General features: G+C 37.9%; 3 protein-coding genes and 1 non-coding gene across 9 annotated transcripts; 2 read left to right on the forward strand and 2 right to left on the reverse strand.

Moving 5' to 3' along the window:
- Positions 1-126: 126 nt before the first annotated feature.
- Positions 127-4,944, reverse strand: LOC122415663 (dnaJ homolog dnj-5). Of its 4 annotated transcripts, none has more exons than XM_043428014.1 (6): positions 4,644-4,944; positions 2,420-3,986; positions 1,697-2,141; positions 1,256-1,471; positions 686-915; positions 127-606 (listed from the first exon to the last, which is right to left on the reverse strand). In XM_043428014.1, exons 2-6 carry the CDS (start codon positions 3,970-3,972, stop codon positions 480-482), a joined length of 2,571 nt encoding a protein of 856 aa, XP_043283949.1. In that variant the 5' UTR covers positions 3,973-3,986; positions 4,644-4,944; the 3' UTR covers positions 127-479. The 4 variants fall into 4 exon arrangements, with proteins under 4 accessions (XP_043283949.1, XP_043283939.1, XP_043283965.1 ...); XM_043428004.1 differs by having other exon boundaries at positions 2,420-3,989; positions 4,644-4,943; XM_043428030.1 differs by lacking the exon at positions 4,644-4,944 and adding an exon at positions 4,501-4,597 and having other exon boundaries at positions 2,420-3,989.
- An 896-nt stretch (positions 4,945-5,840) lies between these two features.
- TRNAR-UCU (transfer RNA arginine (anticodon UCU)) lies at positions 5,841-5,913 on the reverse strand. The gene has a single exon. It is a non-coding gene; the product is annotated as a tRNA-Arg (tRNA).
- A 944-nt stretch (positions 5,914-6,857) lies between these two features.
- Positions 6,858-20,809, forward strand: LOC122407889 (calpain-D-like). Of its 3 annotated transcripts, none has more exons than XR_006260306.1 (9): positions 6,858-8,314; positions 9,713-12,179; positions 12,535-12,836; positions 13,153-13,189; positions 13,428-13,753; positions 14,099-14,441; positions 14,601-14,779; positions 14,985-20,237; positions 20,346-20,809. XR_006260306.1 is itself a non-coding variant. In XM_043414364.1 (8 exons), the coding sequence occupies exons 1-8, from the start codon at positions 7,890-7,892 to the stop codon at positions 15,163-15,165; spliced, it is 4,260 nt and encodes a 1,419-aa protein (XP_043270299.1). In that variant the 5' UTR covers positions 6,858-7,889; the 3' UTR covers positions 15,166-20,809. The 3 variants fall into 3 exon arrangements, 1 of the variants encoding a protein (XP_043270299.1); XR_006260305.1 differs by having other exon boundaries at positions 14,985-19,551; positions 19,661-20,809; XM_043414364.1 differs by having other exon boundaries at positions 14,985-20,809.
- Positions 20,810-21,204: 395 nt separating this feature from the next.
- On the forward strand, positions 21,205-24,143 carry Roc1a (Regulator of cullins 1a). Its single transcript, XM_043426529.1, has 5 exons — positions 21,205-21,360; positions 21,568-21,595; positions 23,104-23,225; positions 23,403-23,488; positions 23,748-24,143. The coding sequence occupies exons 1-5, from the start codon at positions 21,268-21,270 to the stop codon at positions 23,758-23,760; spliced, it is 342 nt and encodes a 113-aa protein (XP_043282464.1). The 5' UTR covers positions 21,205-21,267; the 3' UTR covers positions 23,761-24,143.
- Positions 24,144-24,593: the final 450 nt, after the last annotated feature.

The raw sequence follows: 24,593 nt of genomic DNA on the forward strand, positions 1-24,593 counted from the left end.
TCTAAATTGGAGCTTTCAATTTATCCTGTGGACTTGCATATTCATATATTCGAGTTTTGATGATGTCTTATCAATATTTAGTACAGATTGAGAGATTCCTAGGTATAAAAAATGTAAGGATCAAGGTATGAATACAAAAAAATCACAGCTTTATTCTTTTGCAGAATCAAAATTCGCTTGTTTTTTCTTTTAATTACTCTTCACTTTTAAACGGGAATGTTTCCCGGATTATACATTATTTTTCGTCGAGACTACGATATTTTTATATCGTAAGCAGTATCTTATTATACGGGCAATATCGCATAAAACATTTTTTAAAAAACAAAATGAAAGAAAATAAGAGACAGACGGATAACGACAAAAGAGATAGGGGGCGATCATCAAAGCTTGCATATTGATGAATAATTACACAAAGTGCATCGCTAAGGGATTTGTCGAGAAAAAAACGAATTTCCCTTTCGTTTTTTCACGAAAACAGTCTACTTGCGCTTCGCTTTTCGCCGTCGATTCTCACTTTTTGCGTTCGTCTGTTCCCCCGTTGAGCCGGCAGTTCCAGATTTGCTGTGGTTATATAGATTATTCAAGAAGTCTTCGAGATCAGCCTCGCTGTTGAGAAACGGTTAATTCATTGATTATCTTTCATTTTAACATTTTGTAATTTTGATAGTGGAGATTTGGAATGTACCTTGTACTTGGGTCATTTTGTTGTCTTCTTTTACCACCGCCCGAAGGTTGGGACGGTGGACGTTGCCCCGATACGATCCTGTATTGAACGCTATGCGTATTAGCACGAAGGTGTTTCAGATTACCAGCCTGACAAGCAGCCCATTCTGTAACGTCATACACAGCTCCTTCCATACATGCGTAGTAGTGCCAGAGAAATCCCATTATCCGCGATTCCGCCCAAATGTCACCCTGTTGACAAGCGTATTATCATAAATTAGTCATGATTGTAAAAACAGAATTTAGCAATGGAATTTTTTTTTAAGGATCGTTGAGCCATTTTAATGCTCGTTTTATTTCGCATACATATTTTTCTCGAAAACATAATACTTTGCTTAGAATTAAAATTTTCATATTTGACACAATATTCAAAAACTTTTTTCAGGTAGCTAAATTGTTTTTGCTAAATTACTGGTTTTGGAAATTGTGTCAAAGTAGCATAACGTGATCTAAAAAAATGTTTTAACTTTTTTAAATAGAGGATTCTAAATTTAGAATTATTTTTGCTCGGTAATCGGACTAATTGTGGTACCTCCTTGGCGCTATGACGTATTTTACACTGAGCACAGAAACGTGCCGCGTAGCACGGTCTCGGAGTTGGTACGCGTTTATGCCTGAGTCCACAATTTGTACATCTTATCGTATTTGCTGCTTGTTCCATCTTTCTGTGCAGCTGGCTTAGCAAACCGCTCATTTCACCCCAGGCCGCTTCAACCTGCCATACCTGATCAAATGCTTTTCTACGTTCCTGAAAAAAGTTATCATCAACATTTTATTACACTGTCACTTCATATGGGCTTTTGATAAAAGACAAAAAAGCATGAAATATTAGAAATCTATTAATTGTAAAGTAGCCATTTTTCTCTGATATAATTTGGGGATAGTTTTTTCAAATCGATCTGTGAATACTTTTTAAAGAAACAGAATTCGTTGGTTATTTATGTGATAGACTTTGAAATAGAAGGAAACTTACGGGTTCTCCGATGATGTCAAAAGCATGAACCAATATTTTAAAAGCTTCTTCAGCCCCGGGTTGACTATTTTTGTCTGGATGCACTAAGAAAGCTTGACGCTTGTAATATTTTTTAATGTCATCGTCGGAGCATGTGGGTGTTACACCGAGGATACTGTAAGGATCTTTGCCTTTACAAGCGAGCAAACGTTTCATAGCTTCTTCACCGGTACTGGGTAGTGCAATATTTGTTTCTAATCCACCATGCATCCAACTTCGGTGCTCTTCGTTGTTTTCGTTTTTTTTTGCCCTCATTTTTCGCCAAAATGCAAATTTACTGTTGCCAAACCAATCGTCTATACGTTTGCCAAACGTATTTAAAAATTGTATCTTCGAGAATGTTGTTGCCACGTACGTCCAAGAGTATTTTGTATATAATACAGTGTGGTACCATACACCTTTGCCACTAGAAAACGAACACGAAAGGGAATTAGTTTGATAAATTCACATTTATTGTCATCTCGACCTGCCTGCCCCATTTTATCTTCCATCTTTTGTCAATCTTTTATATTTTATCAGGTAACTAAAATGATTAATAAGTGAAAAATAAAGTTATATTTTCAAATTTTTTTTTAATATTCTAATTGCAAATCTATTTTTGAGGGAGGTAGAGCAAGGAAAATCATTTTGAATACATGATTCGCCCTGGTACATGTACAAATTGAATATTTTTTAGTTACTTACAATTGGACAACGAGGTTCGTGCTCATGCTCACCACATCGGATATGAGATGGAGGAGCCAGTAGAACATTTTTAGACCAAATTTGCTCCAACGACTCACATACTTATTTAAATGACGACACAAGTCTTTAACCGGTGATTCTCTGTTATCGCGATTACGATTTTTCTGTCCTTTCTTAATCTGTTGAGCCTTTTCTGCATGAAATCTTTTCGACGTTTTTTCTTTGAGAGTTTTTTTCTCATCCTTGTTAATCTTGTTATTGGCGTGTTGATTTTTACCAATTTTGTCGTTAGAGGTTGATTGATTAAAACTGTTGATATTATTCAAATTATTATTGATCTGTATGGGACGTTTCTGTGGATTCGTACCGCTTTTAGAGTTGCCATTTTGGAGTTTACAATTGTTCAATGCCTCTGCTGTTCTTTCACACTTTTTCGTTGGTTTTGTATTCTTTTTCTTTTCAAAATTGTCAGATCTATTGAACGGATTGATTTCATGAGATTCGAGCTGCGAAGTGAGATTATCAAGAGAGACCCAGCGTCGAGGGAGATTCGAGTTGTTTCTTTCGAAAGCTCTCTTGGGTAACTGAATCTTTGGTGAACCATGGTCATCACTGCCGGACGAATTTTGTCGCTTCAACAGTACAGGTTTGCTCTTATTTTTTCCACTTTTATTTGTCAACTTTTTTTGTGTTGAAGTGTCTAATTGTGGTTTAACGGGAATGCCAGTTATGGGTGAAATGGGTAAGGGAGGAGATTTTGTTAGTACATCTGAGTATGAAGGTCGCATCGGCTTTACTTCAGCTATCATTCTTGGCTTTTTCTGTTGGGTATCCGGTAAAGTCCTGGGTAATATTTCTGTTGCTTCATTGACTCTTGGGTTGGATTGTGGCACCGGAGTGACATTGGGCGATCCACCAAATGGGCTGTAAGTTCCCGATTGATTGGGTGCCCAATTCCCAACAAGATTGTCAATCAACTGTTTACCGTTAGCATTCTGATTAGTCATTTTGTTATGATGCATTGGTAACTGCTGTTGATCACCGAATAAGCCATATTCCCGATCGATCATTCCTTGATTTGCGTAAGATGTTAGCCCATTCAGTTGACGCTGTTCTGCGACGATTTGTGATGCGTTTCCATAAATGACATCGATATAATTCCCACCTCCAACATCTATCGTTCCCACCAAATCGTTTTTCTCATTGATCCCCAAATGATTGACCGCTTGTGGCGGAAAATACATGGGTTCGGTTCTGTTTGCCTCAAAAGACGCAACATCCTGCATGTAAATTGGAGATGACATTGAATTGATAACACCACTCTGAGAGTCAGTTGCATTTTGTGTCATTGTTGGATTGCTCAGGAAATGCTGCCTTTGTGTGTTGGAGTAGTCACCCCAACTCTGACTCGATGATTGTTGTGGAGACATACCAAATTGTACATAATGGCCTGCCGAGTTTTCCAGATCTGCCGTCATTGCTTCTATTATTTTGTCCAGGGACATTCGCTTGAAACCAGGTGGCAACTGTTGCTGGTGTTGCTGATCCCCCATATCGTATTCGTTTACTGCTATAAAAAAAAGAAATCAATTAGTCCCACGAGTGTCACTATTCAACACACTGACTAGACATTTGGTGATGAACTTTTCATCTTTCAATTTTCGAGGTTATGTTTCACAGAAATACTTCATTAGTTATCAAAAAAACTCTTATGTGATATGCATATTGGATATATGGAATACCAAATACGAAGGGACAGCACAACAAGACTCTACAAATTAATTTGATTACAGATCAAATTACCTGCTGCTATATGTAAAGAACAATTACTTGAACTTTAAGGAAAAAAAGAAATTCCAACGTTAAACATTTTAGTTCTCGTTGCAGAGGATCTTCACAAAAATAACTCCTTATGATACAATCTCACAATCACACTGATTGTCGAAACAATATCATGTTTACACGGTCAGAAACATAACCAAAAATGGTAACTCGCGAATGAGCTATACACGGATGAGGCAAAATGTATTATTGTATTGAACGAAATGTGTGAGAATGTAGTAAAGGGCAACTATATTAACCATATCTTTGAAAACGAATCCTTGTTATTTTATTAAGTTACGGGAATGTATTGCTTGGATCCATAACCAAAAAACAAACGTATTTTGACCAATCGAAACACTGTGGACGTTATCATGGAAAGAGAAAAATATATGTTACTCACAATCGACGGAGGAATCGTGTCGTGTGTTTCTCCCGTGACGTTATGTCCCTTTGTGTATTATTGAGTATGTATCAAGGCCGTTCCCACATCTTACGCTGAATTTTTTTTCCCTCGAATATAAACCTCGTCAATGTTTAGTGGAAAGGTAACACCAATTATTATAACTTTATACATAAATCATGCAGTTCGACGAGAACCGACTATCCATCCTATACAACGTTGAATAGACTGTATTCACCAACGCGCGAGCACGAACGGGTTAGGATCTTTTTTATTCTCCATGGGTCTGTGATTGTCTGTGATCGCGCGTGAAGGCATCACCGCTGACCGACACACACGTATATAAAATATATATGTATAAGCGCTGTGTCTGTGTGTAACGTATCTGCCTACCTGCTACCGTATCGAAGATGGCATCTATTCCAATTTGATAATAGCTAGCAAATGGCAATTTTGAATAATTCGAAAAAATTACACCTGTGTAATCTTATATTGCGAAAAATAAGTTTTCAATCATTATACGTTTACGTGCTTTGGGAATGAGGTTTTACTCCTTCATAAAACATAAAACTAAATGAATAGAATTTATATATTATCTGGAGTGTAAATATAAAACAATTTTTTTGCCCATTTTGCAACAAAACTGCAACCGATTTTAAAGAAACGTGATAATAAAATGTGTATTGGAAAAAAAATTCAATTAGACTCCAGAATGGAATTTATCTCGATCAATACACACTGATCCATCCGCGTCCGCGGAAGTTTCTCAAGCTAGTCGGTGCGAGTCATGAACTGTGAAAATTATACCCTTATTTTTGTTATCCGTTGACATTAAATTCAACGATGATTATTGGAACACGAATTGTGATTCACGAATATAAGCATAAAATATTTTATAGTCAAACTGATTAAACTGAAGATAAATGAAATGATATTTGACTTTCGTTAAAACCGATGATCGGTTTATCAGTAGTTTACGATATTTTTTTCAATTTTATGATTCGTATTCCTCCGTCGAACACGAATGCGCGTGTTATTTCGTACAAAACGAGATTACTAAAGTGATGATTAATTTTATCGTCTTCTGGACATCATGACCAAAGAAATCAGGCAGAACAAAGATTTGAATTTATTTATACGCTCTAATTGATTCAGATTCGAGAAAAAAATAAATGATGAATTTATACATCACAAGTGCATCCCTGGTGGGGATCGAACCCACGACCTTTGGATTAGAAGTCCAACGCGCTATCCTCTGCGCCACAGGGACTTGGTGATGTCAAGTCGAACGATTTACTATAGAAATTGATTTACCAATTTTTGGTTTATTATAGATGGCGCTTAATTTAACATCCCTTATATTTGCAGTGCCGTACATGGATATTAATTAAGTTTTTTCATTTTTCCGGTAAAACGGAAATGAAAACTTTTTTCATCATCAGCTCATGGCAAATATCAGCATCATATTTTCCGAAGAATATATTATTTCTGCGTTCATATTTTCTATAATCGAAGTTTTCACATCTTTGTTAAAACACACGTGTATAATCCATTGAAGTTCACGAAAAGTTCAATAATGTAATCGAATTTGCTATATATATGAGCAGAAAAACATCTATCAGGCATATTTTATACACGAAACGTTGACGAAATGTTCGATTAATTTTTCATCAATAGCTATAATTGATTTCGTTATTACTTGTTGGGATCGAATCACGAAAAATATTATTTTGTATATTGAATTATAAAATTTTAATATTGTTGTAGTAAAATAAAATAAAAAATCGTAGAAATCTTTCACACTGCGAAAAACGTGATGTCATATCTACTCACTTGTAATCGTGAATAATGGCGATTCCTGGTTTAAATAAATGCAAAAAAACTACCCAGCAAATGGATATCGTTTTCCGTGCATCGTTATTTTTGTAAATTAAATCGTGTGAGCGTGCGGGTCTATGAAAATTCGTATATATATTTGAATTGAAGACTTTCATGCCTTTTGTACGAAAAAAAAACATGATTTTCAAATTCGTTGTTTTTTCAATAATTGAAACAGTCAAGAATATAAAATATATACGTATATTCATGTTGTGTGCGTGTGTGTGTGTTGTGTGTTTCTATATATATAAACATAGAAACGTGTCGTATCATCTTTTACGATCATAAATATATCGAGAAACGACAATACGTTAGAGGTGCCCCCTCGGGACGTTTGTGAGCAACGCTCCTGTGTTTTACATTCGCGTAGTCAACACAACGGTGACTGCGGTCGTCGAGGGTTTCTCGGGGGGTATGTAACGTCGGGTAAAGTGTAATGTACGGGGGTTAGGGTAAGGAATAAGTGAGAAGTAAAATAGACTTTATATATAGACGTTGAGTTGGGAGTTGATTGATAAAAAGAACGAATGGTGCAACAGCGAAGGGTTTATGTGGTGAATTTGATTAATTTTTTTCTTGTTGAGAATGGGTTAAGATGTTGCGAGTTGGACGCTCGATCGTTTGGGAGAGGGGTGTATGGTGCGAGCAGGGCTGAGAATAAGTTTATTGAGGAATTGAAGGGGTAGTATTCAGTCGTGAATGTGGGAAAGCATCTTGGTTCTCGAATCGCGAGTATTCATAAGTGATTTGCCATAAAAAGAACGGGAAAACACATGAATCACAAGAATACAAGAACCAAGGAAAACGAAGTGGGGAAAAATGAAAAAAGTGCGAGAGAGATAGAACAATTTGGGCTGCTATAGTTTCGCGTGTGCGTGTTTGCCTGTGTATATATTTTTGCCTATGTGCCTCGTGCTGGACCAAGATGGCGGCTCTCGAACATATGACAATGACGACTACGGATCGCGAGCCTACTAGACATAATGACGTGAAATCATCAATAAAATTTAAACTATTATCGATCGGTGCAACTTTATCTAGATTAATGAGACTTTCCGAAATAATGAATCTAAAGAATATTACAAGCGCCTCCGAGCATAGACCGGAAACGGGTGATTGTTGTCGCCAACTCGAGTGGTCGTCTGTCATTTCGCGTTTGACGTATGCTTGTTTATCAATGATAATAACATTTGATAAGTCAACGAACTGTCGAGTACAGTGGTTTCTATTGATAAACAGTGGTTCGGAATTTAATTTAATGAACTAAAGCGCGACTCGTTAAGACACGCGCGCGGCAAGGCCCGTTTGCGGGATATAAATTCCCGCGGTAACGCTACCCGAAGCCATGATAATATACCGCGGCCGATTATGGCCACGAAGCATCCAAAAAGTACGCGCTGGCGTTGCACCGGCTGCTGCGCCTTCGTGAACTCAACGACCAATATTGGCGAGTCTAAGTTCTGCAAAGATTGCAACAACGGCTCCCCTCAGCAACAAGATACGGATACGACCGATTTACCTCTGTCACCCAATTCCCCGGAAGGCTCGCGTACCACGGAGCGTTCTGGTATTTCCCGACCTTCCGAATCTTCGCCCTTGTGCTCGGAAAGCACGTCACCCTCCTCGTCCTTGACCTCCTCTTCCTCCACCTCCGTACCTACCAATCTACCTATCAGCCATAGCCTCACTGAAAATGCTGTCCAGGATGGAGCACTGTTCGATGGCAGCCAGGAAAATACTGGCGGAGCTGTCTTTTCGGAGGAACAACAGCATACCTCGTTTATTACTCTTGGGTAAATTTTTTTCTATATATCGCAGCTGCATTTTTTAAATAGAAATTTGTATGGCGGCTCTTTTGTAATTCAATGTCACTTTTATTTATACTTCGCTTTATATTGGCATAGAAATTTTTCCTATGAACTTGTCTATTGTTTTATATTCCGCACAACATTTTTATACTCCTCCTTCCGTCTGAAGATCTTGGCAATGCGAATCCCAAAAAAATCAAAGAACGTTTTTTCTTTAGAAAAATTTTAGTTCAGTTTCTGAGATTAAATTTTGCACTTGTGAAGTGCATCAACGATGTTTAGTTCTTACTTTTCACTAATTTTTATTCAAGATTTTATCGTACCTAGAAAATAACTACTTTGGATTCCCAACATTCGTAGCATGATTTAAAAAAATATGTTCTTAGAGTGACTGAAGAGTAACTTGTGTAATTGCAATTCTTCATTATTGGATGTTAGACATAATATTTTTTAACGCAATTTCTAAAGCTGCCTGATATATTTTATTTATAGAGTTGTAAAGAACGATTTTTTCAACATGCGGAGGGGAAGCTATTGTCATTGTACCGGACAGGACCTGTCTCTGCTTTTGCCTGTTTGATACATTCAATTTATATACGAATTACACAATTTGAGAAAGATTGGTTTGCACTGAAAATTTCCTGTTCTCCGAACGTTAATGAAACTATGTCCCTCAAAAAGTTTGAGCGATGAATTATTAACAAAGCGCTATCTATGAAGTGATTGAAATTCAAAAAAACGTTAAGATTCTTGGTTTGTTTATTATCAGGTTCTCTGTTAACTCTCACGCATGAGACCTGCTAAATAAAATTCAAGCAAAATTTACAATCAGACTAGAGAAATAAGACAGAGAAAAAAAATGTATTGAACTTTAATGGCACGAACTCAACACTGTTTGGAAGATACTAAGGGGTATTCACAGCATTTGAGTTACATTATGAAAATAAAATGAGACTTCAATTCCCGCTGCAAAACTGTATTGAGTGAAAAAAAAATCGAAAAATTTTCTTTGCGTTACAAAAAAAAGTTTATCGCTACAGTTTTTTGATATTTAATTTCCTTAAATGGATCGAATGTTAACAGCATTTCAACTTTTCTTATTTTGCAGATTATAAAAAAAAGTAAATTTATCTGAGCTATCTGCTGATTATTATTGCTGACAGAATACTCCATAAATGACGGAGAAGGATACATTTACGGAAATAAATAACATTGAAAATGAATTCGATCGTCTTGAGCAAATCCATGTTTGACGATACACACAGCACAAATTTATTCTTCGTTACTAAACATTAGACCTTTAATATTCAGTGCTTTTTGTGTGGAAAAATGTTAAATTTTTATAAACATTGATAACTAACGATACATACGAAATGTTTGCAGTTTCGAGATAAGCGAATCAGCACCAGGAGCGGAGGATCCGAAACGCGTATTGTATCGTCGTGGTTCTTGGTCGGGGCCTAGTTCATCGGCGAATATATCAGCGGTACCAAGGAGATCGCCGTCTCTGCCGTTATTGGTAACACGATGGACGTGTATACGTTGTTTGCAGACGAATAGCTGCAGCGCCGCGCCTCTGTGCGCTGCATGCGGGGCAAGTTCGTCGATAGCGAAAACAAATGGAAAGTTGATTGGTGTCCGTCGTGGAAAGCGTTTGAAGGCATTGAAATTGGGTAGTACGCGACAGGATTCAAGATCAGAAATAACGAGTACGCTGGGAGGAACGTCAGGACTGTCGTCGGGTCGTCGAATGTTCGAAGCGGGTATAACGAGCATGGCGCAATTGAGTGGCTTAAGCCGGAGTGGAGATCGTGGCCAAACGAATAGAGAAGAATGGAGCTTACCGCCTGTAGAGACGATGGATTCCCCGGGGCTTTCATATGCGGGAATACCCGAGAGTGCTCAATGTTCACCAAAGAGACACGGTTCCTCGGTATACGAGCGTGTCAAGTCGAAAGTCAGTAGATCACTGTCGAATGGATCGGTCGTGCAGAAGCTCGGTGACCATGCTATCCAACGACCGACCAGTTTAATAGTTTCAGAAGCGAAGCATCACGACGATGGACTTTGGAGTTGCGACAATTGTACGTTGGATAATTCTTCGGGCTTGGAGCAATGCGAGGCTTGCGACGCGCCGAGAACTTCGGCACCGTGCAGCGGCGTTGTTATAAGCGTACCATCTTGGGAACCGAGGCCTCTGTCCTCGGCAGGACCGTTGTCCTATCGAAGATCGTATTCCGAAGTCGATGCCGTTGCGAGAGCAACGCGAAAAAAAGTGGTCAATCGTCGAAGTTTGAACGACGACGATCCACCGGCGGTACCACCCCACTCAATGGCCTTCAATTCTCGACCGAAATATTCTTACATCGGTATAACCGATCCCGACGTTCCACCGCCACTACCGAAGAAACAGGGCGCTAGTGGCGTCACCGGTAACGGAAACAAACTCGGCCTCACTGCGGTCAGAGCTCATAGCGAATCCACGAGTCCGATCGAGCTAAGCGGAAACGCCAGCTCATCGAGTCCTCTCAAACGCATGTGGACTTGTCGCCAGTGCTCGTACGCTTACAATCCCCTGTGGTCATCGGCCTGCGACATTTGTGGCTCAACGAGATCACCCGCTTCGCTGCTACAACCCAGTGTCATAACTGTCACCAAAGACGCTACCAACTTTCGCGGCCCGGTCGAATCACCGATCGTCGTTTCCCGCGACAGCGTTCGTTACATACCTCCCAAAGCTGCGACCCTAGCAACTGCCGAATCCGATCTCGAAGATCATATTGAACAACAGTTACCACCCTCTTGGACCTGCAAAAAATGCACTCTCCTTAATGCCTCGACAAGAGCAACCTGCGAAGCTTGCGGAGGCTCCAAACTTCGTAGCGTAACTCACGTCGAAGATCCGACTTTGCGTAAAGGCGAAAGTTGGGTATGCCCCTCCTGTACACTCCGAAATCCCCTTACCGCCCAAAACTGCAACGCTTGTAAAACACTCGCCGATTTTCTCGAAGTACCCCGACTTGAGACTCGCGTTTCAGGACAAAAAAGTCCTTCCCCCCGAGCCACTTGCGGCTCTCATCACGCCAATCCAAAAATCAACGTCACGCCCAGGCATCGCAATTCCGTCAGACGAAACGGCAGCTCCGGGATTGCTGATAAATTGTCATCGAGGATTAAGGATAACACGAATCCTGGTAATACTCCAGCCGTTGGTCACACACAGTGGCAATGTAAACTTTGTACTTACGAGAACAAAAGTACCAATGGAATTTGCGACATGTGCCAAAGCTCAAAGATACTCTCGATGCTGGCTGTTGACCGACCGAGAATAAGCGAACCCGGGACTAGCACGCTTCGCATACAACGTCAAGAGAGCGTCGTTATGGAAAATTTACGTCATATAGAGGAGCGCGAGGCACTCGACAAGTGGGAAAGAATCGTTCGCTATTGCAAAGAAACGAACGAGCCCTTCGTCGATGATTCCTTTCCACCCGCTCCGAAATCTCTCTACTACAATCCAGCTGATACTAAAGACAATCACGTTGTCCAGTGGAGAAGGCCTCATCAAATCAACGTCGATTCTAGTGTCGATTCCAAGTTACCCTGGGCTGTTTTCAGAACACCATTGCCATCAGACATTTCTCAAGGTGTTTTGGGCAATTGTTGGCTACTATCGGCACTCGCTGTACTTGCCGAGAGCGATGAACTCGTTAGAAGGGTTTTGGTCATGAGAGAAACCTGTCCCGAAGGAGCTTATCAAGTTAGGCTTTGCAAAGATGGCAAATGGACAACTGTACTCGTCGATGATCTTCTTCCTTGTGACAAACGAGGACACCTCGTTTATTCGCAGGTCAGCATTATTGCGGGTTGATGAATATTGCACGTTTTTATGTAATAAAACTTCCATAGAATCGCCTTGAATATCTTTATGCCAGAATTGTGAATTTTTTGTATTTATCAAGAGAGAACAAACAATTCCATTCAACTTATTTGAATTTTAGTATACGGAATTTCTTCGATTCAAATTTTTATAAGAATACTGAGATTCTTCGAAATTCATCTTCGTAATTATCGAAAATTCTCTATTATCATTTTTCCACTGGGAAACTTAACATTTTCACTGCTTTCTAGAAATTCCTGGAGCAACATCAAACTCCAAAAACCGTCCATTAGAAATACTAATTTATATTTATTCTTTTGATCAGGCGAAAAGAAAACAACTGTGGGTGCCTCTGATAGAAAAAGCAGTTGCCAAGATCCACGGTTGTTACGAAGCTCTGGTGTCAGGTCGAGCGATCGAGGGATTAGCTACCCTGACCGGTGCTCCTTGTGAGAGCGTACCGCTGCAACCATCGGCACTGCCCAGTGAGGACGAACTCGACAAAGATCTTATTTGGGCCCAATTACTGTCATCGAGACAAGCCATGTTTCTTATGGGTGCTAGTTGTGGCGGCGGTAACATGAAAGTCGACGAGGAAGAGTATCAACGAAAAGGCTTACGACCAAGGTAGTATCGATTCAATGGAGCGAATAAAGGATAGCGAACCATGAAACAAGCGTACCAATGTACAGAATTTAATAATGAAGTTGCACAAAAATTTTGAATTGTAAATCTGGACAAGGGTAGTCTTGCTGTATGTAATCAAGGAGAACTAGAGAAAATACTAAATTTTTTATGAAATTTATACTGAACTTCTTTGTACTCTTATCAATGAAGCTTCATCATAAGTTTCAATAAATTTTCTGATGAGCTTTCGCATTAATTTTATTTCTATAGTAATACAAAGTGAAGTTTATAAATTTCCACTTATTTTGCTTTCTAGGCACGCTTATTCCGTTCTTGATGTCCGGGACGTCCAGGTAAGAGTAGCTGTTCACATAAAAATAATGATCAAAGTCAGCATTTCTTTACTAACGGTTTGAAATATTGAAAAAAAATACTAAAAACTGTTTTTCTTACATTTGTAAATGTCCTTGCATCTCATAGACTGAAATTCTGAAAATATTTCTTGAGTAAATGTCTCGTTAGAAAAAGAATTCGGATCATACGTGAGCGTCTATTGTTTGTTTAACAAAACGTGATAAATGAATTATTCAGGGCATAAGGCTGCTGCGATTGCGAAATCCGTGGGGTCACTACAGTTGGAAGGGCGACTGGTCAGACGACAGCCCCATATGGACGCCTCAGTTGCGAGAAATGCTGATGCCACACGGTGCTTCGGACGGTGTTTTCTGGATATCATTCGATGACGTGCTAAAATACTTCGATTGTATTGATATTTGCAAAACCCGCGTTGGCTGGAGCGAAGTAAGACTGCGGGGTACGTTGCCGCCTTTGTCGTCGCTGAGGCATTTGTCTTGCGTTCTTCTGACGGTACTCGAACCCACGGAAACGGAATTTACGCTCTTCCAAGAGGGCCAAAGGTGCGTAAAAAGTGGATAAATAATATAGAGTCCCCTCGGATAGCAGTACGAAAAGAAGGTTAACGCGTTTCGGAAATTATTTGCTTTTTTAAGTTTTTCGTTAATCACGTGCACTGGTTATACGAACCTATTTCAAATCAGACAAATATTGAAAGTAAAATCATTGAATAAGGCTTTTCACTTCTCGTGATTGGGAAATACAAAAAAATTTGCACGATTTTGAAGGAGAAGTTTAACAACTTGTCATGTATATCGTGAGATTTGCTCCTGAACTGGTGCTCATGAAATGGATGAAAAATATTCCATGCTCGATATTAATTCGTTTTCATTCTCACGGATTTATAGGAATTCAGAAAAATCGCAACGATCTCAACTGGATCTGTGCGTCGTTGTATTTCGGACACGCTCGGCGGCAGCCCCGGAAGTTGGTCGGTTGGTCGAGCACAGTAAACGTCAAGTTCGAGGTTTCGTTGGTTGTCACAAGATGCTTGAACGTGATCTATACGTGGTTGTTTGTCTCGCCTTCAATCATTGGCACACGGGTATGGAAGATACGTCCAGTTATCCCGAGTACGTTCTCGCAATCCACAGCTCTAAGAGACTTCTCGTGGAACAAATTTCACCGCCGGCATTCGTACTCGCAGATGCTATTATTAGTTTGACCCTGGCGAAGGGACAACGGCATGAGGTAATCGAAGAATCTTCACCTCTGTAAATAAAGCAATTCATCATTAAATCATTTTTAATTGAGAGTTTCTGTTTACGCAGTTTTCGAAGCGTTCCGTTTTCTGCTCCGGTGAAAACGTGTATGGAAAGTAGTAACGAAATCTTGATTTTTCACTTGCAGGGACGAGAAGGAATGACTGCTTACTATTTAACCAAAGGTTGGGCAGGATTGGTCGTTATGGTAGAAAATCGTCATGATAACAAGTGGATTCATGTAAAATGTGATTGTTACGAGAGTTACAACGTTGTGTCGACACGGGGGCAACTCAGAACAGCTGACAGTGTTCCACCTTTGCACAGGTATGTTTTCCATTACACAAATCCCTGCATACCAACGTGGTTACTTTTTTTATCTTCAAAAAATGTGTTTTGTTAACTGATTCCATAGAATCGTTTCTACGAAAATGTGATAAATTATTGAAATTTAAAACTGTTTATTAAAAGACCTTTTGCTCGCTTCCGAATATTCAGGATAATTGACTGAATGATCTTTTCAAATTGACAGACAAGTGATCCTCGTGTTAACGCAATTGGAGGGTAGCGGTGGTTTTTCCATAGCTCATCGTCTAACCCATCGCTTGGCCAACAGTGGCAATCTCCACGATTGGGGTCCTCCGGATACGCAGCATTTTCCACAGATCGACACTCAGGTCGAGGGTCTTCATAGTCCTCGTTTAATCACCTGAATATCAAAAGTGTCTGAAAATCGGTACGATTCTTGAAAATTCCGAAGAAACATTTTGTTTCGGTGCTACATGCGACAAATCCACGAGAGATATCGTAACGGGGATCCTTGAACGAAACCTCCGATAGTCAACATTCCCCAAGTACGTCTTAGCATTTCAATTCGTTACGACTGCAAGCAATGCAACTCCGAAGAACGATAAATAAAACAAACGAAAAATAGTGTTACGAAAAACGGATTTTAAGAAAATCATCGAATATATAATTCGACGTTCCGAGTGGTGTCTAATGTAGAGTGAACGACGACGTTCACGAAATACTTTGCTTGCGATATACGAACAAAGACACAATTATTTTCTCAACTTAACGATTAAGTGTCTGCCGCGTGAATGCGGCGAGCGACGAACGCCTGAACGAAGGTGCGGTTGAAATTCTTGTTTTTAAGATGTAGGATTAATGAATCTCTCGAATAGCAAATACGTTATTCTTATTATAATCATTATAATTTAATCTTGATATTATTGATTTATTTTTATAATAATGCGAGTTCACCTATGGTGGCTCCATAGTTGTATTTAGGAACGCGTTTTTCATTTAGTTACAATCAAATTTGTTAAAAATTCTTTTCACTATCGCATAGGCTCGAATATTTTTTTCTCTCTCCGACGTATCCACTGAGATTGAGACCACACTCCGGCTATATTAGTGTATTGCTAAGACACCAAAGATGTTCGGAAGAAGTTAAGCCTTTTTTGTTCAAGAGTCGCGAGATTCCGTTGTAGTCGAGCGACACCAGTCTGAATTTATCGATGAGAGTGAATCTTTGTAGAATTTTTTTGTAACTCCTGGTTGAATCGTTTTTAATGCGTTTTTGCTCGGCCTGTCTCGAAAAAGCGGTACTCGAGACGAACAATGAATAATTGATTTTTGAACTGAACATTTTCTCGATGTGCGGTCATGTTAAATATGTATAGACATCTTCAATCAGGATATAATTAGTTTCTTTTTTATTGTTATATACTCGAAGCACAAATTGAGATATAAGTTATTCCACGATCAATGCTCGTTGGTTTTTTGTATGATTCGTGTACAAAAACACTGCTGTTATCGCAGAATTATTATTTCTTTCTCAATATTTCTTGCACGAATCTCAGTTTCATAATGTGAAAATACGATGAAAAAAACAACTTTATCGAAGATCATTCGTTGCAAATCGTGATGGGGAAAGACCATTTTTTTTCTATGTACATTCGAACGAGTTACTCGGGGGATTTTTCGGTATAGGGAGTGGAGGGTGAATCGTCTGTGTTCTATTGTTGATAATATCAACATTGATTAGAAAAATCATAGTTTTTTTTTGCATTTCTATTATTATTTTTTAACTTCAATAAATAATAATTACGAGAGCCGTAAATGACGCAATTGCCAGGCATTGTTTTTTGCTCCCGGTGGCACAACCAGTTCGGTATTGTCGATAATTGGGAGAATAAAAGTCCCCATGACGTATACTTTAGGATGTATAATATATAAAGTTTCACTGGTGAGAATGAGAGCGCGATGGTGCCAGTGTACATTGTGACGTTACCATAAATACTTCGTGAACTACACAAAAATAGAGGAGAAAATTAAAACGAATAATTATAAATAAAGAATTGAAAGAAATAATTTCACCATATTTCAAATAATGCGAAACTCGAAAATGAACATTCGTGATATTTAATGTTTGGAAAACGTCAAACTGCCGTATCCCATTAGTCCTTTGACAATGGTTGACAAAAACAGAATTTTCATAAAGGATGTAGCGCAGAGCCATTATTTCGACAATTCATGCATTTCAATTGAGAGTGAGAGAAAAAAAAAGCGAAGAAGAGAAAAAAGGAACAAGTAGAAATTGAAAATTGTCTGCACCGTACTACACTGGAACGTAGTGATGTGACAATATCTAACGCTGTGATCAGTCGATCACTTTTTTTGGACGCGAAAAAGCCGCGATCTGAAGGTGCCTGTAGATGTGTGATTGTAAACAAACGAAAGCTTACAAACTTGTTTCAAAGATTAAAAAAATAAAAAAATAAAAAAAACAACGGTAAACGACTAATAAAATAGTGTTGAACGATTGCACTGACAGTAATTGAGAGTTTTCGAGTGATCCGCTACTTTCTGAATAGCGTAAATATCTTTCGCACCGAAAATTTTGGTTTTTAGGTTGTTCATTCGTTCATCAGTAGTCGAATCATGTTATTCTGCTAAACTTTTGCTTTCTCACGCTCATTCGTAATTCTCAGTTGTTTTATATTCCTCTCGCATTGATATTTCCAAAGTTTGGCTCGTTGTTATCGAAAGTGAAGATTTGGCAAAGCGCTTCAACCACCGAGCTCGGTGGCTCTCATCTCCAGAGCCAATTCTTCCTTGCGTTCAGGCAGTTACGAGTTTACATTAGTCTCATTAATTTGCAAGCGATTACGGGGCTTGTGCGAACTAAATAGGAACATACGTAAACACGGAAATACCGAAGAATATAAAACAGTCAAGGACACAACATAACGCAAACGCGCGCCCTCGCTTTTTGACGATTCCGAAGGATTATTGAGCTGACCACTTGTGCCATACATAATTGAACATTTAGATCCAAAAAGATAAAGAAAATGAGAGAAAAAAGAGTGAGCTAATGAGGAGGAGGAGGAGGAGGAGGAGGAGGGACAGAGACAGAGAAAAGAAACCAAGAAAAACATAGTGATCGATAATAATTTTATAGCGAATCATTCCATTGGCACGTCACGATGTACCGCGAGACCCTTTTTTCTCTGACGACACAAAAACAACAAAAAATTCTATTTTACATAACGCGTAGTTGGCGAAGAAGTTGTAATGTTGTATGAAAATGAAAAAAAAAAAAAAAAAAAAAAAAAACGAAACGAAACAAAAGAAAAAAAAGAACAAAGCAAATATTCATATGAAAACTAAACCATGAAAAATTGATAAAATTATAACAAATAACGTAATTATAAAGACAAAAAGAACTGCGATTAGTTTTTACTTCAGAATTTTTCGTTCCCGAAGTTTCTCAGAGCGAATCGAATTTCGCATAATGTTGAATTTCGTAATAAGTATCGATTCAGCTTCGTGATAACGAGCTTCGGTATGTCCGGTTAAAAGCCATAACCAAATAAATATGAAACGATATTGAATTTTGAACTTTCACGTGTCTCGGGATATTTTATCATCGGAACGGTTTTCTTTATCTTTTCACTTAGTGAAAAGGAAAAGAGTCGAAATAGAAGGAAGATGAAAATTCGAGTTGTATATATGTGAAAAGAGGAAAATTGAGCGAGCGAGAGAGAGAGAGAAAGAGAGAGAGAGAGTGAATACAAAAAACAACGTTGGCATATTTATTCTTTCGAGGCAGCTAGGAAAATGGAAAGAAGAAAAAGGAAAGAAGTTTGAAACGATGGAAAAATATGATAAGATAAAGAAGAGAGAAATGGTAAAAAAAATGAATTTGCACATCGCTGGCGTTCTACGTTCACAGTTTAATTTGCATGCGCTTCTCGTCGTCGTTGTCATAGCGTTAACCTATATGATAACGCCGTAATAACATTTTTATTATCGTCATTATGGTTATTATTGAAAAGTTAGTAATATATTGAAAATTGCAAGTAAAAAAGAAGAAAAAAAAAAACAACTGGAAGTGAACACGAAGAAAAAAGTGGCACGTCGACGGGACGAGTATGTCGACGTCGATTCAGAGTGTGATATGTAAAAAAAAAAAAAACGATGCAGATTTAGACGCACGCGATCGCGAAATTTTTCGGTAGTAGAAAATTTCCAAATCGAAAAATATATATCATTTTTAATATAATTTTGAAAATAATATTTAAGCGCTTGTTTGTAAATGCAAAAATCGCCTAGATTTTCTGACAACCGTAAATTCGAAGTTGTTCATTTTTATGGATACATTAACCTCGATATTTGTGAAAGAATTGAAGCGCGATCAGCAGAAAGAGCGAAGAATTTGATAGATAATTGTTATTTTCGTTTTGAAAATTTTCGAATGTCTCGAAGTACTTGGTACTTCCGTTAAATTAGTCATTTTCGAGTAAGTCACGAAATTAGTAAAGTAATGCCCGTTTGGAGTTTGGTGTGTCGTGTGTGTGCGCGCGCGTGTGCGTTCGTCGAGGATACAAAGAAATCTGATATAAATGTGATATCCAACTTTTTCAATTGCCAATCGAGATCAGATAATATGCAATACGTCTTAGTACATATATTTACTCTCGTACATGGCCATCGATCATTTTCATTTCTTTTTTTTTGTCTGTCCTTTTTTCAGTTTTTGGGTTATGTTATCGACGCGAGTACTCGTTACGTCTGCACGTCGCCAGCCCAAAGTACCTAGACATACTATATTCTTAATATGTGAAAAAAACAAAAATATTAAAATAAATAACAATAATTGAAGAAATACGTGTCTCACTGTATTTGTATGATAATGCATAGGTTATGGGTCCGCGAAGATGTTGTCGAAAACACGTCGCCCTCCTCAAGGGAGAAGAAACCGAGTGAGAACAAGAGAAAAACAAAAACAGAGCGAGAGAGAGAGAACGATGAAAAATACCCCGTGTACTGCGTGTATGGCGCTCCATTTTTGTAAGAATATGTTAATTTTCGAGAAAAAACGAGAGAGACAGGGAGAAAAAGTGAGGGAGAAGGATGATGAAAAAAATGACATGATACGGAATGACATGCAGAGGGATGAGAGTTCGCGTAAACCCTTCAAAAAAGTAGGGATTAGCACCATTCGAAGAAAAAAAATTAAAAACAAAAAAAATAGATCTTCAATCTTCTTTAACACATAATAATTGTCAATAATTCATAAATTATAAATGTTTAATGATAACATCGATTATACTAGCATTTTATAACAAATACATTGATAATTATTATTTTGCTGATTACAATGTATGTTTTTTTCAATTGAAAAATCATTGGAATACTTTATGTTGGTGCAAATCTCTTCCTACTCCCAAAGTTCTGCCTACGTCTGCCTGCCTACATAAGGACGGATCTTACCAAGGTACTTTTGTCTTAGGAATACGTATATATTTCTGTAGGCGAAGACTCTGCCCGTAGGTTCGAAACACCAAAATTATTTGGTAATATCTATAAAACGAAAAATTTGCAGATTAACATCCCAGAATGTGAGCAATCAATAATGTGATAGACCCGTGAACAAACTGTGTGAACGCTAACTCAAATTGATCCAATGAATTTGGGAATAAAAGTGAAAAAAATTGCGTATATGACAACACTGTTCGATTCGGATGGACTTGAACTGAACGAGGTGCGGAGAAAGACGGTGGTGTAATCGTGAAATGTTTGTCTTTACTTTCGCCAGCCATTATATTGAATGTATATATATAAATAAATATCAAGAATATTGACATGCATACACATGTACTGTATGTATACGAGATAGAACTTCATATTTATATTATATATTCAATATATAAAACAAAGAAGCAACAATTTTGAATATTTACTACCGTATGTTTAAAAAACAAAACAAAACAAAATGATATCGAAATTGTGTTGTCCCCCGATTTGTATCGTGTAGGCACGTTTAATAATAAATCGAAATATTATCTACACAACGTTTCTTTCTCCGGTGTTACACTTTTGGTGATTGACGGCATTGACGTTTTTTTTGGTGGAATTTACTTGAGTTCGGGATGAAATATTAACGTATTTTCATATGAAGGATTTCATTGGTTGATAATTTTGCAATACGCGATTGGACAAAAATATAAAATGTAATCTAGATTTTTTGAAAGCTTTACTCGAGCTTTCTGCTCGTGTAATAATGCTCAAAAATTATGATTTATTGGTATTATCCCTCTTAATAGTTCATTCTGAAATGAGCCAAATAGAAAAATTCAGATTTTTAATGGGAATTTGTTCTTCTAAAAAACTTGCTCAAACCCGATTATTCAAGTGTGTTTGAAAAATTGCCGAGAGAGGCACGAGCGTCAGTTCACTCTTTTGAATAGCGTTCGTAGCGCTCGAGCGGTTCAAACGCGAGTGTGGAAATTTATCAAAATTCAAAGATGGCGTCTGCTATGGATATTGACGACGAAGGCAGTGATTTACCCACTTCGGGCAGCACAAAAGGCGATAAAAAGCGATTCGAAGTGAAAAAGGTATGCAGACATTACCATTGAAATACTCGTCGTATCAATATTCCGTTTAGTTTCGTTCTAATTCAGTCTTACAAAAAGCATCAATTTTCTAACCTCAATACCTAATTGAGCTTTGTCATTTTTTTATATACACGAATATTATTCTTGGTCATGCTCTCTTGTCGATTTTGACAATTTACAAATCATACATTTTTTTTCCCATAACAGTGGAATGCCGTTGCTCTCTGGGCTTGGGGTAAGTTCTGCAGTCTCATTTTTCTATTTCTCTATTTTTTGTCATTTTTATTTTAATACACCGAGTTAACCAATCAATTGAATGAATTCGATTTCTTTACCAATTTATCTTTACACAAAAAAATTACTAAAAGTTACTTTGGGCGACCTCAAACAAATCATTCATTACAAGACATCTGTATGTCAAAAAGTGCATTGTTATTAGTATGCAGTTTGATCATAGATTGTTCCCCAGAAAGTTCTTTTTATAGGTTATATTTATAATCGAACAAATTCGAAACTATTCAGGTTTTTTGTCAATTTTCCTTATTGTTCCTCTAAATACATGTACGCACTCTTGAGCAATGATTGCAAAATTTCTCAAAGATACAATCCAGTGAAGTGATACGTTTGAAACAACTTAATCGAACAGTCTGGACGTTTCATGTATCTGAGGAAATAACTATTCCAATTGCAAATCTGTGACATTGCTCAAAGCAATGAATATTGGTACTATCGTTAAAATATGATCTGCAAATCCGTATTCATTTTTTATTCAACCAGCGACCGATTATCCTGATCTGCGATCACTAGTTTCAGGAACAAAATCTTGATAAAACTATGTTCTTGGTGGATTAAAAATATTTTTCTATCCATAGCACTAATAGTAACGTGATATTCAAAACATTCTTTAATAACAATGATTTATGAAAATCACGGTGTAAAACTGACACATAATGAATTGTAATGGAACAATTTAAGCCGGAGGTTTGAGCGCTTGGGAGGAAATGCAGTCGAAGGGCTAAATATGCGTAAAAGTTTTTAGATAAGAAGCTCAGAGTTGAGCAATGTATTCTATCCTGAAAATTATCATCAAAAACCTTGACTACTTCAAATTTGTTCAGTCTCCGATATTATTTTGAAAAATAAAATCATGTAGACGAATTGTTATGAGTAGAAAATCCATCGGGTCTAGATTTTCTCTTGAATAATGGATGTGGAATTGTTAAATCAGTTTGTTAAATCACCGTTGAGTTTTGTAGATTCTTTGTCTTTACACACGCCATTCTGTACTCGGTTTGCAGAAATGAGTTTACAGATTTTTCTAATCACAGGATTGTGACATTTGGTTTTATATTTGTATTGCTGGATAAATCCACGTGGAAAATACATTGTAAATGAATGCAAACTTCTTTTCTAAGTTCATCAATAATTGAGAGCAGTCCTCCAAAATCCCTCTAATCTTAGATCAAACTCAACACATATAAGATGTGAAAAAAATGTTTATCAAAGTATTTGGATTATTGATATCGAAAAAATTAATATTTCCCCATATCTGTTATGAATAATTATAGCAAAATTCTCAGTGTATTTGTCCCGACACTTTACCAAGTGTTTTGATGTCGATGGCTAACTTTGGAAAGATTGCATATTTATCATTATTCAATTGGTAACTCAACCTTAGCATAAAATAAGGAAATGGTGACTTCATAACTTTACATCTGAAATTTATGTAATTTATATTATTAGATATCGTGGTTGACAACTGCGCAATCTGTAGGAATCACATAATGGATCTCTGTATCGAATGTCAGGCGAATCAGGCTTCAGCAACGAGCGAAGAGTGCACCGTCGCTTGGGGAGTTTGCAACGTGCGTTTAAACCAAACTTTTTCATTATTCAACGCTCTAGAAACTCGAATCGATGCTTGGAAGCGTTAATGAGGAAAACTCCTGAGCAAATCTGATTTGATTTTTTATTTATATCGATTTTTGCTGCATACAACATACACTCTGTTATAATTGGGGTATATTTTTTTGGCCATGCAGCATGCATTCCATTTCCATTGCATCTCACGTTGGCTCAAGACTAGGCAAGTCTGTCCACTGGACAACCGTGAGTGGGAGTTCCAAAAGTGAGTATTCCGCTGATTCGATACTAAGCTTCTTACAAGCTTGTTTATGTCTTAGAAAAAAGTATCGATTAGTAATGGCAAAAATTTTGAGGGCCAAGATGAGGTAGAGTCTCCAGTGTGAACATAAATTCCACTGATTCCTCAACCATTCTGAATATTATTGAGGTCTTTCAAAAATGACTAATAGATAAAAATGATTTTTTATCTATTAGATTGTACAAGTTGACACGAAGATACGAAGTTGTGAAATTCTTTTCAGGTATGGGCACTAAAACAGTGCTCTCAGTTGCCTCGTACTAAGGAACCCAACAGTATATCCTCACCAATGTCATCGGTGTGATTCACAAAAGATCTATAACAAGCTAACGAGAAATTTTCTACTGCACAGCAGCTGCATCCTCGCAAACGATTAACTATCGCGCTTGGGCTAGAGTTACGTAACGATGAAAATTTCAACGATACTGACGCAGCCTCGAATCGCCTGTGAGCGACTTTCGTATCACTAACAAGAACAACATCAAACTATAAACCTTTTTGCAACGTTATTAAATTCTCAGAGACTTAGGGCAATTACGATGTTTCATTTCTTTTCCGGCCCAACGGAACCCCTGTGTAAAACATAGTTTTAAGACACGAATAAAAATAATTTACCAAATCCCTTTTTATTGATAATGAAATGACCATGGTTCAGGCTCCTTCCCTGGCCCTCCTCACTCCATCAATTCTCCAATCAATCGAATTCACCGAGTGCTAAGAGAAACTGTAGAAAATATTGCCGGTACAGCCGGTACCTGACTGATCCCCTCAGGTTTGATGCGAATACGCTCAAGCAAAGCTATTAGAGGCCTCGGGGCAAGCTCTTCTCCAAACGTGATGCAATGAGCAAAGCGGAGTGCACCCCTCGAGGGCCACCATCAGCACGATTAGACAGGAGGCCATCAAAGCTGTGTATTGACTGTTCATGCATCGCAGTGAGATATTTCAGGCACGAGGGGGAGCGTTCCGAATCATTCGGTATTGCAGTAGAAAGACTTGAAATTTTTATTTCAATTCGCACTGGTCATTCGAAAACATCAAAAATGTGTGCGAAAACCCGACCCATTTT

This window comes from Venturia canescens, chromosome 1, assembly GCF_019457755.1.
Source record: "Venturia canescens isolate UGA chromosome 1, ASM1945775v1, whole genome shotgun sequence".
NCBI lineage: Eukaryota > Metazoa > Arthropoda > Insecta > Hymenoptera > Ichneumonidae > Venturia > Venturia canescens.

Bases quoted from the DNA above. Each gene is read 5' to 3' on its own strand.
- Roc1a (XM_043426529.1), top strand. From the start codon at position 21,268: ATGGCGTCTGCTATGGATATTGACGACGAAGGCAGTGATTTACCCACT. The intron at 21,361-21,567 runs GTATGCAGACAT...TTCCCATAACAG, and splicing joins AGCGATTCGAAGTGAAAAAG to TGGAATGCCGTTGCTCTCTG. The intron at 23,226-23,402 runs GTGCGTTTAAAC...TTGGCCATGCAG, and splicing joins TCGCTTGGGGAGTTTGCAAC to CATGCATTCCATTTCCATTG.
- LOC122407889 (XM_043414364.1), top strand. From the start codon at position 7,890: ATGGCCACGAAGCATCCAAAAAGTACGCGCTGGCGTTGCACCGGCTGC. The intron at 12,837-13,152 runs GTAGTATCGATT...TTTGCTTTCTAG, and splicing joins CGAAAAGGCTTACGACCAAG to GCACGCTTATTCCGTTCTTG. The intron at 14,442-14,600 runs GTAATCGAAGAA...TTTCACTTGCAG, and splicing joins CGAAGGGACAACGGCATGAG to GGACGAGAAGGAATGACTGC.
- LOC122415663 (XM_043428014.1), bottom strand. From the start codon at position 3,972: ATGGGGGATCAGCAACACCAGCAACAGTTGCCACCTGGTTTCAAGCGA. The intron at 2,142-2,419 runs GTAAGTAACTAA...TTCGTTTTCTAG, and splicing joins ACGAACCTCGTTGTCCAATT to TGGCAAAGGTGTATGGTACC. The intron at 916-1,255 runs GTACCACAATTA...GCTTGTCAACAG, and splicing joins TACGTCATAGCGCCAAGGAG to GGTGACATTTGGGCGGAATC.